General features: G+C 42.1%; 1 protein-coding gene across 14 annotated transcripts in view; it reads right to left on the bottom strand.

Annotated features, from left to right (window-relative positions):
• The window catches only part of LTBP1 (latent transforming growth factor beta binding protein 1), a 405,463-nt gene that overhangs the window by 166,995 nt on the left and 220,290 nt on the right, over window positions 1-18,178 (bottom strand). For all 14 annotated transcript variants that reach the window (XM_047745652.1, XM_047745654.1, XM_047745653.1 and 11 more), the window contains 2 exons: window positions 6,019-6,121; window positions 1,573-1,644 (listed from right to left, as the gene is read on the bottom strand). In XM_047745652.1, the coding sequence (XP_047601608.1) occupies window positions 1,573-1,644; window positions 6,019-6,121 (175 nt within the window). The remainder of the gene's footprint in view (window positions 1-1,572; window positions 1,645-6,018; window positions 6,122-18,178) is intronic.

An 18,178-nucleotide genomic window follows, 5' to 3' on the forward strand; every position in this document is an offset into this window, starting at 1 on the left:
ATCTGTGAAACAGTCACTTCATTTACACTGTAGAACATATATTCATTCAACATATTCCTTCTTCCATCCATTTAATTCAATCTTCCCTCTTTTCACAGAATCTTTTAAGGATGTCTTAAATTCTACCGATTCCTAGGTAATATTGATTAATCTGTTATTCCCGTTACTAAGGTTTACAGAGGGTTTTCAATAAGTGTCTTGAGCAGTTAAATCTAACTTTCCCAATACTCTTTCACATGAGAGCTTATCATATTTTAAGGCAAAACTTTTAAACACATGGTATACCTCTGTGAATTTCAAAAGAAAATTCTTTGTTTGCTAAAAAGCTCTACAAATCATAAAAGTTAGATGCAATATGGAACTTGAGAAAATTCTCAGGTAATTAAGATAGTCCATTGAAATGAGCCCTTTTAGTAGGAATTAATCCATACTTTGTAACATTACCTTCATTTACTCTGTCCTATAAATACATACTTGGTCAAGGATACTGAGCCCCAGACAACAAGTCAGAAAATGTGTGCTGTGTTCCTGACACAGGTCTTGGTTCACTAAGATTCTTTTTTTTTTTTTAATTTTATTTATCTGACAGAGATCACAAGTAGGCAGAGAGGCAGGCAGAGAGAGAGGAGGAAGCAGGCTCCCCGCTGAGCAGAAAGCCCGACGCGGGGCTCGATCCCAGAACCCTGGGATCATGACCTGAGCCGAAGGCAGAGGCTTTAACCCACTAAGCCACCCAGGCACCCTGGTTCACTAAGATTCTTGAAGGCTCTTTATTTCAACACAGACATACTTCTAAGTTACTAATAACACCTTTATCCCAGACATGTAAGGGGAAATTAAGAGCATTAATTGAACATTTCACAAAGTAAGTGACATAAAATTTGCTATCATCTTTGTGTACTAAATGAGGCATTAGTCAACCTGAGTTCTAACCTCCATTCCAGACTCATAAAAGCCTCTTAGCCAGTCTGGGCTTGAACGTCTCCATCTATACGGTACAGATTCTGAGGATCCCTCTGCTTGCTCAACTCTGCTACGTGGTTCAGAAAAAACTGAGCAAAAGTACTCAGGACACTTCACATTTAGCTACACAGCTTTCACTTTGCCTAAGAGTGCATTCACCCTGATATTTAAGACCTCAATGCTTCAAGGTGGCTAGCAATATTCTGATGAGGGGGATAAAAAAGAAGTCTCCTACCCAATCATGTGTCTGCAAGGAAGCAGTACTGCTAGGAACATGTGTGTAGTCATCTGCATATATGCATCTGCCCACACATGGACAGGCAGTGACTAACCTGGAGAGCACAAGGGCTCCGTAATGGAATCTAATCTCCTGTGAGTTTCATCGCAAATTAATATAAGGGGATAAAAAGTTCCATGAAGTTTAAATACTAATTCTAGTAACCATATACTAAAACTCTTTTATTTCCTTAGAGCTAAATTGAGTGAGGAGATAGTCACCGCTATGAGCTTTGCATACTGAGCTAATGAGTGAAAACATGATAAAACAACTCAAGAGTCCTCAAAAGCCAAAACAATGAAGTCCACACCAATGAATTCAGTTAAGCTTACCTTGACAAAAGGTGTTGTTAACCCGCTTGTAACCTTGCAGACATTCCATCATTTGGTTATATCCGTGATAAGCTGTAAGAAGAAATAATTCTTTGTTACGTACTTATGTTCTTACAATCCTAAACTACCAGTGTGATAACCCAAGCCACCAAAGTCATCAGTGGTCTGTCTTACTCATTTCTAAGATACCCAACTCAATATATAGCAGTTTCTTTCATGTTAGCCCTGTTTTTCAGGATACTTCCTCGTCTGCAACAGATAGAGTCCCAAGTAGTTGTCAGCAAATCTTGATTATATTAATCCAAAGAATCATAAGACTATATTTTCTTCCAATTAGTGATTATTTACATTACAAAGGATCTATTCCTCCCCAGTGATTTGCTACAGGCATTTGAATTTTCTTATAAGTTGAACGTACATCCTGGCCTGCTTGGGACAGGCCTGGGTTAAGACAGTTGTTCTAGCGAAGTTCATTAATAATAGCACTTCATTTCACTCTCAGAAGCATCCCAGTTTCAACAATAAGCGGAGTGCTCACCTAAATACTGGCTCACATATTCTGGTAATAAGGGATTCTTACTACTAGGAACCTGAGAATAACAGGAGATGAAGAGAAGAAGCCAGGGGATGAGAAGGGCTGCTGTTATCATGGGTATGGTTCATCACAGAATCCTCACCAACAATACAATGTTGACATTACCAATCACCAACAAAACTGGATTCACTGATTCCGACACCCTTAAGTGAGACTCAAGAGACTTTGTGGCATATTGGATACAGGATAATTTCAGGGACCAAGCAGACCTGAATTCAAATCCTGACTCTGCCTATCAAGCTCTGGGACCTTAGGAGACAAGCTTTCTGGGTTTCCAATGGTGAGTCCATACAATGCGAGTATTCACATCTACTGAGCAGGTCAGGGCTTTTGTGGATTTTTAGATATAATTTATGCAAAACGATCACCACCATGCCTGGCAAAACCACTCAAAGATGACAAATGCCCTTATTTTCTGCCATAAGCTATTCTTTCATTAAGAAGACCATGAGCAATAGAAATGGGCAATAATCAAAATAGGGTGGATGGTGAGACCACTAAAAAGACCTGAACAAGGAGTAAAGAGGGAAAATTCAAAATAAAAAGGAAATTTTCTTTTGGAAAATAAAATTATTTTGGCCCTAACACATATTCTTTATTCTCACCACCTCTCTCCTCCTTCAGTTCCTTTCTCTGTTATACGTCCTGTCTCTTCAGATCCTTCTGAATTCTGGGAGAGGGTTATAGTGAGGAGTCCTGGAACACTGAGTTATAAGGAGGAAGAAAGTGACATGTTCAAGCTCCTTGGCCACATAACTCGTCTTCCACAGAATGGAAACCCTCTGGAGCAGGGTGCCTCCAGAGATTTGGGGATCTCTGTCCGTGAACTGTTCAAAGGCAAAAGAGAGGCTATCTTGTTTTGAAAGTTCCACCAGTCATCCACCTCAAGGCAGAGAGCCAGACCAGATGATCTCTTCAGGTCCTCCTCAGCTTAGGATTCAATGTTAATTTTCTTCTAAAAACTTTTAAAGGACCAGTGACTTGTTCATGCTAAGTACATTTTTAACAGATTACAGAGTATCTAATGGAATCATTTGCAGATTTAAAATTAAGTTTTTGCAGTAAAAACTGATCAACAGTGAAAGGTCTTTCTGTATGTGGCTGAACAAAAACTTCAAACATTAAATAAAAACCACTTGAAAACTGAAGTTTGAACTACTTTAAGTGAAAATTTTTTTAAAAAAGGGCATGGAACACAAAACCATAGCATATAAAGCCAAGGAAAGTCTGCTCTCTTCCAAAATGAATATGATTTAGAGAGTAGTATGAACCAAGGAAAGGAAAGTTTCTAAATGACACAGGAAGAATGTGACCCTGAGTGTGTTTCTTGGAAGTGAGTCACTTAGGACAGCACAAACAAAGTAAATGTCAAGATGTTAATCGTTTACTTCAGTCATAATCCACATTGCCCTTCCTGAAATGAAAAATTCAATTGCTTCAATTTTATACATTACGTGAGCCAACATGAATTTATTTTCATCAGCATTTAGTCAGAAGTGATAGCAACTTTGTACTTTCACATTCTCCTTTAATTATTACTAGGACTAAAATATAGAATTAGCAAAACCATTTATAGCAATGAATTTATTTATGCTCAGAAAACACAATTCTTTTTTTTTTTTTTTTTTAAAGAAAACACAATTCTAAATAAAAACAACAGAAGGTCAAGAATAGAGGTTAGGGATTAAGAAACAACAAGACTCTAGGATTCACTTTACCCCTAACTTCTGTCCCTCTCTTGCAACTTTGGAATTCAGAAAATGGAGGAAAGGGAGGCAGTTAAGCAAAAAACACAGAGAGAAGGAGGGATAAGAAAAAGAAACAAGATAAGGGAAAAGATGGAACAAGTATTAGAGAACATGAACTTGGCCCCAGAATAAAGTTGGAAGAATTGGACTTTAGCTTCTGCAGTCCTTAGACCTAGAGGCAGGAAACACACTGCCCCCTCCACAATATTTCTACAGACAAATTTACACAGTATAATGAGGGATAGGCCATTAAAAAAAAAAATCAAAGCTTTTACAACATTTTAAATACAGACTCTTGTTTCATGATCCATTAAGACTTAACAGCAAATGACCAAGTTGGGAGTCAAACTCAGGTCTACTGAGCTCCAAAGTCCATGCTCTTTAAATCATATCAGATCTCTCCTGGATATCCCTTTGGTCAGGTTTCCAGAATAATTTTAGGCACATGGATCTTTCAGTGAGGAGGAGCTATCACACTCAACCCACTTACTGGAAATCCACATTACCAATCATTATTAAATCAGCATAAAAGTCCACAGGGGACATTCTCATAATGAAGGTCTTTATTTATGTGACTCCCTAAATGAAGAATTCACTAGTTACGGGAAACTTTGGTGGATGTTTTCACAAATCAGTCCTCAAAAAAAAAAAAAAAAGAAGAAAAAAAAAGAGTATCAAGAAAATAAATGAAATTTAAGGCATTACGTGCTTTAATAAGCAGTTCTCAATTGCCTTCTTAGTAATTTTAGTGTTCCATGTTAAAAAAAAAAACACATAAGGTTGAGAGACAAGGAGGTCCACATGAGAGGCAATGAGACAATTATTGACAACAAGTTACTATAATGGCAGAACAGTAGGACATAAAACAAAGCTGTGGAGCGGTGATTCTGAGACGGTAGATTCTGGATTGGACAGAGGTGTGAAAGGCAACTGAGAATATCAAATCAACAGGTGCTTAAGAAGAATAAATAAAAATTATCCAACTGAAGTAAATGAGAAATTCCTTGCAACACGAAGTGTAAAAACCTACTACAAAAATCTTTAGTTATATAAGGCAAAGGAAGATGACCGAGAAAAATATCCCTTGCTTTCTTGGGAAAAATGTGGTAAGTAAGTATAAAAAAAAAAAAAAAAATCAGGTTACCTCTATTTTTCTAAAATATTCCTCTTACGAATCAGCCGGAGTTAATGCCACATTCAAAAACTAAAAATACTAACTGTAATTGGGAAAAAAGTAACAGAGAGTCACAAATCTGGATCTACTCAAATCAATAGGTTCTAAAAACCAGAATTTATAGACTAAACAAAATGTGTGGTATCAATATAGATTCAAGTCACTGAGAACTGAAATGGTATAAAAAAGCAGTGACTGGGGCTCCAGGGTGGCTCAGTCAGTTGAGTCTGAATCTTGACTTCAGCACAAGTCATGATGTCAGGGTCCTGGGATCAAGCCCCATGCTCTGTGGGGAGTCTGCTTCTCTCTCCCCTACCGTCTCCCTCTACCTGTGCCCTTCCCCCTATATGTGTGTGCACAATGGCATACACACTCACTCTCTCTGCCCCTCAAGAAAAAAAGAAAATCTTAAAAAAAAAAAAAAAAAGTGGTGACTGAGAAGGGGAAAGTACTGTGTCCTCGTGATTTTTAATCTTTTTTTTTTTTTTTTAAGTGAAATCTGGAAACTTAACAGTATCACAAACTTCTACTGTGGCTATTAATAAAAATTCCATTTAAGGAATTTAATCTAAGAAATAACAGTTTCACTAACTTTTTATCAGTTTTTGAAACATTTATGACTTTTAAAGACATCTTACTTTTTCTTCACCTGAGGAAAATGAGCCTAGTTTAGCTCTTCAAACACTTTTTAAAAATAAGTAATCCGACGGGAGAAGGCGACTGAGAACTGCTTATTAAACCACGGAATCGACAGGAAATCTTTCTCGGGCTTGCAGCAAGGTTTCTGGAAATGCAAATTATAGTACCATGTTCCAGAATTCAGTTAAGAGTTCTTTGAGAGTCCAATGCTATCTCACCGTTAAACCAGTAACCATAAGGCAACAGATAGGCTACATTAACATTCAAAGGAATGATGAAATGTCACTTACATGGCTTCTTGGGGCATTTCTGGCATTTGTTAAAGCCCCAGGAGGTACCCACAGTTCCACAGCAGTCCTCCTGCTTTGAAAGGCCAGGGAGCGCCTTGCCACACTGCAGTGATGAGATGTGAAACATGAAGGTTAATTGAGTGCACCATGCCCAGCCCCAGAGCCCTGCTGTGCTTCCCCCTCACATTATAAAACAGTTCCCTTGTTATCAACACAATTGGTGGGTGGAGGATAAAAAAAACCTCAAACTTTGAAACAAAACACCAGATCAGAATCAATACGACAATAACGAACAAATCTATTTTTTTAAAGATTTTATTTATTGGTTGATTGATTTGACAGACAGAGATCACAAGGAGGCAGAGAGGCAGGCAGAGAGAGAGGAGGAAGCAGGCTCCCTGCCAAGTGAGCAGAGAGCCCAATGTGGGGCTCGATCCCAGGATCCTGGGATCATGACCTGAGCCGAAGGCAGAGGCTTTAACCCACTGAGCCACCCAGGCGCCCCAAATAAACCTAATTTTAAGAGCTTCTTAGCATTTCGAGAGTCTTAGAAAAATTTGTCACTACTCAGAGCAATTCATAAAACATACGTTTCCAATGTCCCCCTCCTTTTTTTTCCCCTTTAGAAGAGTCTCAACTCAAAAGTACAACATAAACTTTTACAATTTAGTGTAACTGTCTGCTGGAAAATCTCTGCTGCAGGAACAGAGCTGTAAGGAGGTGGGGCAGGGGTGTCAACCTTGAGAATATGGCCCAGGTCCCATCTGCAGAAGGCTTTGGGTCTTCCTATAACCACAAGGGCCTCAGCAGGAACAGGACAGGAGAGAATGGTACGAGAAATGATCACTGGCCAGATCAGCTTTGGCAGATGAAAGCTCCAGAGAGCCAAGTGGTCTGACCCAGGGGAGGTCAGCCAAGTTAGGAAGGTGCTGGCAGGTTTAAGCAAAGTCTAGTAGGCAGAAGAAGGGGGCTTACAGTAGTCAAATATAAAGACCCACCTCCTCTCCTGGTAAATCACAGAAGCCCTGAAGAGGCCGAGAGGCAGGGGCCTGAAGTCAAACCAACCCAATGAGGTCAGGAAGGGCCTAGCCGAAAAGAACCTACTCTGTGTACTCATCCTAAGGCCACTTGCCCAAGAAATGCCCATGGCTCTCCATCAATACTCTGTAGGCTAAGCCCAGACCCCACATCTGAGGGGCCACTCTGCCTTCCTATGCCTCAACCTCTAAAAAAGTCCTCCCAACAGTTTCCAGGGTCATCTTTCCAAAAACGAATCTGAGGACATCACTCTACTGACTATAAACCTTCCGTGACTCCCATAGTCTGAGGACTGCAAATTCCCTGGGATGATATACAAGATCTTCCTTTCCTTGCCTCAGAGCAGATGACTTTCCCTCTGCCCTCCTCCACCTCTCTACACCTAGCCTTCGGGCACACTAAAAGACTTGATTTTCCGACCAAATGTCTTTCCAAGAGCTGTCTCGGTCCTCTGGTATACCTTATACCCTTGCTTTTCCCTTTGCCCGGAGAAGCTTTACCCTGTGAACTCCAGCTCTGAAAAGCTGTCAGGAGGAAGCCTCCTGTCCCTTCAGCTTCAGTGAACCCCTCCTTTCTCTCCCCCTGCCCTCCCCCGCACACCACACAGCTCCACCGCCTCCGCTACACTTTTTAATTAAATGCAGATGGATCTCACGTATCTTTATATCCCAGTACCGCAGTGCACATGCTCCATAAATTCTGAAGGAAGGAAGGAGCAAACAATCCAAGGAACTAAGAAGCAACCCAGTTGTGGTCCATGCAGACAAGGAGTGGCTCTGTGAGAACCAGGGAAGGGTAGCGAACGCACCCAGGCTAGTGAGCTCAGCGTGGTGACAGAGAGTCTGGGCAGGGGACAGCAGGCACCTGGCAGGCCTCCAGGCCCAGGCAGACAGCATTCTGATGGAGGCTCTAAGTGCCCGCAGGTTCGAAATTGTAAAACAAAGTCAGGGAAGCCCTGGCACCGTTAATGAAGGTTTAGTTCCATCTTGGTTCTGAAGTCCTTAGGTTTTCGTGGTTTTTAATGATTTTGACAGGATGCCGTGTGTTCTCGAAGCAGTAAGTGATGAGGGTTTGGGGGGAAGGGCAGGGAGATGGAGAGGAAAGTGAACACCCCAAGAAATGAGAACCTGACAGAAGAAAAGCATACAGTGGCTAGATTCAGGTCATCCCCAGACTCCTTCGGCTCAGTCACAGAAGGCTCACATCTGAAAGAGGAAGCAGGAAGAAGGAGGAGGGAATCGTGCTTCAGGCCCAAGACTCAAAACCAGTGATGATGCTGAGAACACAAAGGTCTGTCCCCACCGCTGCATCCGGCCGCCAGGGGGCCTCCGCTTATTCCCGGTTTTATCAAGACACCTCAGTGTACCTCAGATGTAGATCATTCTTGTACCAGTTCCGCAGGTCCTTCTCTTCATCAAGCAAAACTTTCAACACTTGCTGATTTTATACGCTCAAAATTTTAGTAGCAGTTAAAATCCAATTTTCACCTCAGATTCCTAGAATGTTTTATTTGGTAGGGTAAGAATAAATCATCTCTCCCTACCAGGCCTCAGAAAAGGTATAAGGTTTTCATTACAGGATTCGGGCTGCTTTATCCCATGGCTTTGTTTTTGCAGGTCCAAGGCCAAGAGCAGCACAAACCATCCAAATCGATTAAATAAATGACGGTGTAGGTGGTACCACGAAACTGTGTGTTCTTCTCAAAATTGGGCTTGCACAAGATAATAACAGGCTGCAAGGGATGAAGTCGGGCTTCTGACAAGGCACAAAGTCTCACACATGCCCTTTGAGGTAGTTAATCATGAAGAAGCTTCCATGTGAGCCAGAAAAGGCCTGAGAGATCTAATGTGGGCAAATGTGGGCTCTCACACAAGAGACTACACCTACCACCATGAAGTCTTACTTGGATGTAAGAAGTGGCCAGAGGAAAAAGAAGGTGGAAGAGGAGCTTTTCTCCTCCACACTGAAGGTCACACTGGAGAAAAAAATCACAAAAATAGGAGGAATTAGCATTCAGAATGCCCTTCTCTCTGAGTAGCGGATTCTGCTTCTTCATGAGACGCCATCACAAGGACCCAACGCTGGCTCTGCCTAACTGCATTTTTATGCCTACATTGAGGTGATTTTTGACAAGGGAAAAACACAAATGGAATTTCTCCTCAGTGTCTCATTCACCACATCGTCAGAGAAAGCCTATCTCTCATTTCAAGGCATATCTTACTGTATAAGTAACCCAGAAGAAATAGGCTAAAAAATTTACAACCAATATTTAGGTATCTCAAGCCAGAAAAAAAAAAAAAAATCTATCCCGTCAAATAAGCATTGCGCTGGAGCTCCTCGAAAAGCTCACCCACCCTCCGGCTGCACACTGGGGACACTGTCACTCCACACATCCCTGCTAGGGTTGGGCAATGGCGTGACCCCCCCTAGAGCAGCAAGCAGAACAGGGCTGGTTCTGACCACCAGGTCCTGTGAGCGTTATGTAAAGAAAGGAGAGGCGAGACTGGGTGTGGCCAGGATGGCAGAGTTCAGATATGCTCAACAAGCTTGTGGCCCGAAGCCAGGTGCGGGATGAAGGGATGGGCAGGACGAAAGGCCACAGATCACAAGAAGAGAGGATTTATGTCATCCAGCAGGAAACCTTTACCACAGTGAACACTCCTCAGCGATGGAAGACGCTGACAGCTTCCCTGGGAGCAGAAACCGGGGGACCACCTGACAGGAATGTCCAGGACACGAAAGTGAGTAACTTCTATGGTTTCTGCCACGTCAGGGGTTCTGTGTTCAATACCTACTGATAGGTCACATTACAAGATTTAGAGAGGGCAAACTACTAGACACTGCAGCCAACCTCAAGAACTTCTGATGCTCTCACAACTGCGTTCAAGACTGTATCCGGGTAGATACACTCCTAACCATCTTTTTTCAAGTCTCACTTCCTTCCTCACATCAGTCTCTCCAGAGATGCTCACCCTGGACTGAGCTTCCTCCTACAGGACTTACGTAAATTAGACAGAAAAGAGAAAAACAAATAGAGCTACTCCCAGCCCCAATTCACCAGGGCGCTGGCCATGATTCTTAGAAGACTGAGTGCAAGAAAATAATTCAGCGACCTTTCCTCCCTTCTGGGTCAGCGCTCCACCTCAGAAGGTAAAACTATTCAAGAATTGTTACAACTGCTCCATGAATAGCCACGTTTCACCTTTTACAACGCAAAATTATCACACGCGACGGCACAAAAACCTTACATTTTTTTTTTTTTAAAGATTTTATTTATTTATTTGACAGAGAGAGATCACAAGTAGACAGAGAGGCAGGCAGAGAGAGAGAGAGGGAAGCAGGCTTCTTGCTGAGCAGAGAGCCCGATGTGGGACTCGATCCCAGGACCCTGAGATCATGACCTGAGCCGAAGGCAGCGGCTTAACCCACTGAGCCACCCAGGCGCCCCAAACCTTACATTTTTTAAAGCAGTTAAGAATAAACAGATTGTGGGGGCGCCTGGGTGGCTCAGTGGGTTAAGCTGCTGCCTTTGGCTCAGGTCATGATCTCAGGGTCCTGGGATCGAGCCCCGCATCGGGCTCTCTGCTCAGCGGGGAGCCTGCTTCCCCCTCTCTCTCTGCCTGCCTCTCTGCCTACTTGTGATCTCTGTCTGTCAAATAAATAAATAAAATCTTTTAAAAAAAAAAAAAAGAATAAACAGATTGTGGAATAATGTACTTTTCTAAATCTTGGCCTGGTTGAGAAAACTTCAGATTTCAACCTCAGGTTTGAGGTGCTACCAAGGGATGGCGTTTTTTTTTTTTTTTGAGATTTGAAGTTAAGCTATGATTGTAGGTTTTTCAGATCTCCCTATAAACACCTGAGCAGGCTTGACAGTTCAAAACTTACCATTTGGCAATGAAGGGCTGTCATTTTTGTCAATTAAAAACTCACCACTGGAGATGCTTCAGAGATGAATGGTAATTTGAGGAGGTTGTGATAAATATTGGAGCATGGCTTCGTAAGATTTAATTTTCATGCCTTAAAATCACTAGCACCTACAGTATCCTCATTCTGAGAGTGTTTATTGTGTTACAGTGCCAAGTTCTGGGGAAGGAAGATCCAGTAGTGGGTAGAAGACGACGGTGCTGGATTAGAATTAGTAAACCTGGATCTGGATCCCCACTCTCTCTCATGAGCAGTGAGATGTTCACCAATCTGTCCAGCCTCTCTGGGCCAATAATGGGACAATGGGACAATAATCCCAACAGCCAAAGATTGTGGTGAGAGTAAATGATGTGTGTCCGAGAAGGGCTGCCTTTATCCCTGTAGCCCCTGTGCAGGGACTGGGAGAAAGTGACCCTTAAGATGTGTTCTGCATCAGGACACAGCATTCAGTAAACACAGCATGGGCTGAATCCCTGTCTGCCCTCTCAGCTGGTGTCCTGTGTTCAGTACAACGTATAAAATGTTCAAGAGCTGGCCATCTGTTAGCTTCCTAGCATACAATCATTAAAACAGTTCAGATTGGGCACCTGGGTGGTTCAGTCGTTAGGCAGCTGCCTTTGGCTTGGGTTATCCCGGGGTCCTGGGATCAAGCCCCACATCAAGATCCCTGTTTGGCGTGGAGCCCGTTTCTCCCTCTCCCACTCCCTCTGCTTGAGTTCCCTCTCTCGCTGTGTCTTTCTCTGTCAAATAAATAAATAAATAAAATATTTTAAAAAATAAATAAAACACTTTAGATTATCCCACTAGTAAAATGGCCACTCTATGGAGATGGCCACCATGTTAAAGGCCTACTATTTAGCTTTCCTATTAAGACATTTAAAAAATGACGATCTGAAAATGCTCTTGGGAATTATCCATTATCACACGTACAGAATTCGTTTTACTTTGCAATCAGGAACCATGCTACAATGAAGCATAAATTACTGAGCTTAAATAAAGAATGTTTTCCCAAAGAGAAAAAGGCACCGGAGCCAAAAAAAACAAATAACAGCTTAAAATGTTAAAGTGATACAGATTTTTTAAATGCACTAAAGTAAAACATGAAAAAACAGAGAAGGCTGACTCACTGCAACTCTTGCAAGAGTGCGCAGGACTGTATTTAGGCAAGAGCTGAAGCAAGGCAGTGACTCAACTGCTGGGCTGGAGAGACAGATTCCAAAGAGATGGAGCAGCTCTGGCTGAGCCCAGGACTGACCACCGACTGGGAGAGGACCCAGGGGCAGGTGGGTGGGAGGGGAAGGGCGGAGGAAGGCAGGCCAAAGATGGAGGAACGGAGAGAGTGGGTGGGGAACGTCAGAGAATGAGATAGAGCTGAGCCATGGAGAATTTTCCAAATTTGAGATTCAGTTTGTGCTTAGGTACCAAAATTAATCAGGAGATAGTTCCCTTCCCCGAAGTAAGAAGTTGTTGATTGCTTCCAGTGACTATATAGCATCTTTGAAGTGATGACAAACACAGAAATATTGATAAAGAGAAGGAGAGGGGCACCTGGGTGGCTCAGTGGGTTAAACCTCTGCCTTTGGCTTGGGTCATGATCCCAGGGTCCTGGGATCGAGCCCCACATCAGGCTTTCTGCTCAGCAGGGAACCTGCTTCTCCCTCTCTCTGCCTGCCACTCGGCCTGCTTGTGTTCTCTCTCTGTGTGTCAAATAAATAAAATCTTTAAAAAAAAAAAAAAAAAAAGAGGAGGCGGAAGAGGAGGAAAAAATTGTTGTTATTTAAGTATAGTTTTCTACATCTGAAACTCCCCCTCAAGAATAAAAAAGAAATTATCAACATAGAGTATATTATTCATGGGGGGGTGGGGAGAGGACTAAATTATATCTAAAGTCAACACAAACAGTTATCAGAGGACCCAAAAAAACAAAATTGGATAATTATTAAAGGCCCATTCACAATACTTCTCCTCCAGGAAAGAGCACAAGGGAGGGTTTTTTTTTTAAGATTTTATTTATTCATCTGAGAGAGAAAACATAAGCGGGGTGAAGGGCCTCCCTTCCAGCTGAGCAGGGAGTCCGAAGTGGGGCTCGATCCTGGAACTCCAGGATCATGACTTGAGCTGAAGACACTTAACTGAGTCACCCAGGTGTCCCACAGGGGAATTTTAAAGTTCAGCACAAAATGAGCTCTTTCCCCAACAAATGCTATCCCCCACAAAACACACACCCAGGCATCTACATGTCCATTAGAACTGGTCCTCTCTGAAGGTGAAATTGACCTTTTCACACAATCACAATCCATGTGGACCAAGTGAGAAGTAGTGTGAAGATGACTGTAGCAGAGTAAATGGTAAGAGCACAGCTTTCCAAGTGAGAAGTAGTGTGAAGATGACTGTAGCAGAGTAAATGGTAAGAGCACAGCTTTTTTTTTTTTTAAGATTTTATTTATTTATTTGACAGAGAGAGATCACTAGTAGATAGAGAGGCAGGCAGAGACAGAGAGAGGAGGAAGCAGGCTCCCCACCAAGCAGAGAACCCAAAGTGGGACTCAATCCCAGGACCCTGGGATCATGACCTGAGCCGAAGGCAGAGGCTTAACCCACTGAGCCACCCAGGAGCCCCAAGAACACGGCTTTTGAGCTTGGACCAAAATGGGCTGGTGCTGGTTGACCTGACCAGTTACCACATGTATTATTACCATGGACAAAACTCTCAGCCTCTCACTGCCTATGTCCTCCTCTATAAAACATAACTAAAAATGCCCATTTTCACAGAGCTCTCAAGAGGAGTGAGCCATTACCTATGAGACAGTTAGATGGCCAGCATGCATGAGGCTCACAATGTCAGATCCCTTTCTCCGGGCCTAGAAACCAGGGTTGATTTAACAAAGGACTAAGTAACTTAACAATTATTCAGTATGTGATGTCCCAGATTCAGTTTCTCAAGAAAAGAGATATAAAAATAATTTAGATATAGAAATATGAAAAGAAAAAGATATTACATAAATTTTGCTAAAATGTTGAGGTTTTCACAAAAGTGCACTTTTGTGAAACACTTCAGATTATTATTATGTCTGGCTAGTAAAAAAGCAATAAATGCTCAGAGAATAAATGCTGTGGAAGATTTCTAATTGTACGGACTTCATTTTAATTCTCCTCAAGAAACACAACATGTCACTGAATCACCATAATTCAACCAGTTAATATCAACGTTCCAGCAACAAATTTCATTTTGGGGACATCGAGATCCTTTCGGTCACCCACCATGTCTTGGTGCCATAAGATCAAGACCATGAAGCCAAAATAGCAGAGCCCACTCCGCACCTCTTGCCCACAAGCACCCATGGTTTAGTCATAAAACACTTGCAGAACATGGTGCTCACGAAAATAGGTCCCAGAAAAATCTATCTGTCCTTCTAGGTTCAGCTAGTGTTATAGACTGAATATGCGCCTCATCCCCCAAATCCCTATGTTGAAGCCCCGAGCTCTAATGTGATGACATGGGGAGGTGGAGCCTTTGGGAAGTAATGAGATTTATTTTTACTTTTTTCCATACTCACATAACTTCTATTATAGTATATTATTATAATTGCTCTACTTTATTATTGTTGTTGTTAATCTCTTACTATGCCTAATTCATTTATTCATTTTTAATTAAAATTTTTTCAAAGTTTTATTTAAATTCTAGTTGGTTAACATTCAGTGGAATATTGGTTTCAGGAGTAGAATTTAGTGAGTCATCACTTACATGTAACACCCAGTGCTCAGCAAAAGTGGCATTTAGTGCCCTCCTTAATATCAATCACCCACTGAGACCATCCCCTGTCCACCTTCCCTCTATCAACCCCTGCTTGGTTCTCTGTAGGGGAAGTAATTAGGTTTAGATGAAGTCATGAGAGTGGAGCTGCCATGATGGGATTAGTGTCCTTATTAGGAGGGGAATAAAGACCAGAGCACAGATTCCCTCTCTATCATGTGAGCACATCAAGAAGGTGGGTGTCTGGACACCAGGAAAAGAGCCCCACCAGGAACCAGATCTGTGAGCATCACGATCTCAGACTTCCAATCTCCCCAACTGTAAGAGTAAGTTTTGGTTGTGTAAGCTACCCAGACTATGGAATTTTGTTATGGTAGCCTGAGCCAATTTATACAGATAGCAATGGTTTCTTGTGAATGTACCGTATCCAAAAGAAATGGCCTAAGAGCCAGGAGGGACTAGTACAAAGAACACCAGAGTAGGAACCACAAAGCCTCAGTTCTGGTCCTCACCAGCCACAAAGTCAATACCAGATGTGAACCAAACTAATTCACTTCTCTGGACTTCAGCTTCCTCATTAATAAACTTTTAAGTATAGACTAACTGCTCATACTCAACGACGTGCCTACATTCTATGATTTTATAAAGGCTCCAGTGCAGAAGTAGAGGATAACCAGGGAGCTATGAGTGGCATGGTTTGCCATATCAGGGAAATCCTACAAAGGTCAGCGTTCCTTAAATGTCCCATGCCTACCAAACTGATGGAGAACATTCTCTGATGCCGTCTTCACCAGTCCTAACGACATGCCCTGACCGAGATCAGGGTGATCAGTGATGATCAGGAGGAGTCTCCTCCTCTTCTTCTTCTTTTTTTAAGATTTTATTTATTTATTGATACAGAGAGAGAGATTACAAGTAGGCAGAGAGGCAGGCAGAGGGGGAAGGGGAAGCAGGCCCCCCGCTGAGCAGAGAGCCTGATGCGGGGCTCCATCCCAGGACCCTGGGATCATGGCCTGAGCTGAAGGTAGAGGCTTAACCCACTGAGCCACCCAGGTGCCCCTGGGTCCCCTTTTCTTGACAGTATTTCATGCTCATCCCTTTTCTGCGAGCCAGTACTCACAAAAAAAAGGGCAGCTCTGTCTTCCTGAAAATAGTCTCGGCTCTTAAACAGATACTTTCTAGATTATAGTAATTATAGTGAATTACATTATGATTATCAAGAGGCAAAGTATCAGAACTCATTCAAGAGAGTCATGGAGATGTGGATTTTGCATATTGTGGGCTGTGACCCATATAAAATCACATTATGATTTATCAACCCCCACTGCATGGGTCTCCTGTAAATTCTTCCACCTGTGCCGTTGAGATGTTCATCTCCACCCAGAGCTAGAAAAATCTCATTCCAACGTTCTGGCAGAAAACTGAGCTTTTCTGGCAAACAGAAGCTATACCCTCAGTACTCTAAATTTGGTTGAGGAATGTGAATCCCTTTTTTGGAAATCCTGGACTTCTCATAAGAACCAGAATGAGGTCCCTTATGGGGAAAGTTTTAACTGTATATAATGGGGGGGGGGTTCATCCAAACTTCTGTCACAGCTCTTCTTTATTCGTATCATCAATCTTTTCCACTATGATATAAACACATCTCCACTCTGGCAAAGTGACTTTTACCCATCTTCCCAGCAAAACGGTGTTCCTGTAGCCTTCGGACCAACCGTGGCCCCAATCTAAACTGGAAAACCTCAGGAGAGCTCCTCAGTGTCCATGCACTTCAACATTAAATATGCTTATTTCTACATGCCAGTAAGAAAAAGGGTCCAAATATCGAAGCCTATCATTAATGCAACTACAGCAACATATTTGATCAACATGTCCTAAAGGCCTGTTGTCATAAAGCAGAATATTGTACGGGGGAGCACTAGTGGGATAACAGGCATTGTCTCCTAAGAGGAAAATGCTTAAATACTTCCAGATTTTCTAAAAGAACTTGTAAAAAATTTGCTTTGGCTTGAGCAGAACATTCTTTATAGGCAAGGTTTTTTTTTGTTGTTGTTGTTGTTGTTGTTTTAAATCCACCCAGCTTTCTTTTATTAGAGTAATTAAAACAATGTTAGGCATTTGGGGTATCTGATACAACCATAATCCTCTGATATTTCAGGCTATTGATTTTACAAAATATCTACTGTGACTCGGGCATTAACTGCTGGAAATGTACCCACATTGATTTCTGACAGTGTATTTGTTTAAAGCCTGCTGAAGCCAAACCATGGGCTTCAAGGAATTCCAGACAACTACTTTAGTTTATGAAATGGTCTTTTAAAAGTTACACGAAGGCAAAAATGGTTTTAAAAGTAACATACAAAGGGAAAAAAAAAATTCTTAAGCATGAAACTCCTGATTCTGCTTGACATCGTTTCTAAAGAAACAATTAAATTTGGGCTATTTTCTCCATCGCTACAACGATTTAAGCATTTCAACAGTTGTGATATATATGTATCTTGCTATTTGTACATTGTGAAAAGAATAAGCATTGTCATCATTATATTCTGACATCATAATTCCCATTAGCCTGTCCTTGCAGCAAAACAACACAAATCACATCATAAATCCTTGCCCTTGGTGCTCAGAACATGAAATTTATTCAAAGTTCCACTACCCAGGATGTGACTAAAAAGACAGACTCGTGTTGAGAGGGAAATAAAGATGGGCATCCAGGCATGGTTGTTGTTACCATGACAACTGGATCACTCCCAAAATGATGAACATAAAGGACTCTTTTCCTCAATGGTTCTTGCTACAACTGTATTGAGGGAAATTTTCTATATTAAGCTTCAGTGCGTCTCAGGTTCTTTTTTGTTTATGTAGAGATACTGCAAGGAACAAAACACATTTTGGGTCTCATACCACTGTGCAAATTCTAACACGTGCCTCATCTGGTTACGCTCCCAGGTTTTTTGTGCCTTATCCAAGTACACAGAACTCAAAACTAATAATTACCTGTGGTTTGGTTGCAAATAGTGTAGAAAAACTGAATGCCACAAATCATATTAATAGGTTTCTTTAGTTCCCTGGGAGCAGGAAACCAGGTCTGTCTTGACCACACGCCACCGCTTGTGGCGGGAACATTCACTGCTCACCAAAGAACCACTTGTCCTAGCTTCCTCACATATGCCGGCTTCCTAACTACCATGGGTCAGCTCAGACTCCTGCTAACAAAACAGCAGAGAGCGGGGGGTTTAAATAACAGATGTGCATTTCTCACAGCTCTGCAGGCTTCAAGTAAGAGAATGGTCAGCTCTGGTGAGGTCTTTCTTCCGGGCTCGTAGGAGGCTGCCCTCTTCTGTGTCCACATATGGCAGAGAACGGGAGTCCTTGGGGATCACTTCTTAAAAGGACACTAATTCTGTCACCTCAAGGCTCCGCCCCTACAATCTCACTGAA

This window comes from Lutra lutra, chromosome 9, assembly GCF_902655055.1.
Source record: "Lutra lutra chromosome 9, mLutLut1.2, whole genome shotgun sequence".
Classification (NCBI taxonomy): Eukaryota; Metazoa; Chordata; class Mammalia; order Carnivora; family Mustelidae; genus Lutra; species Lutra lutra.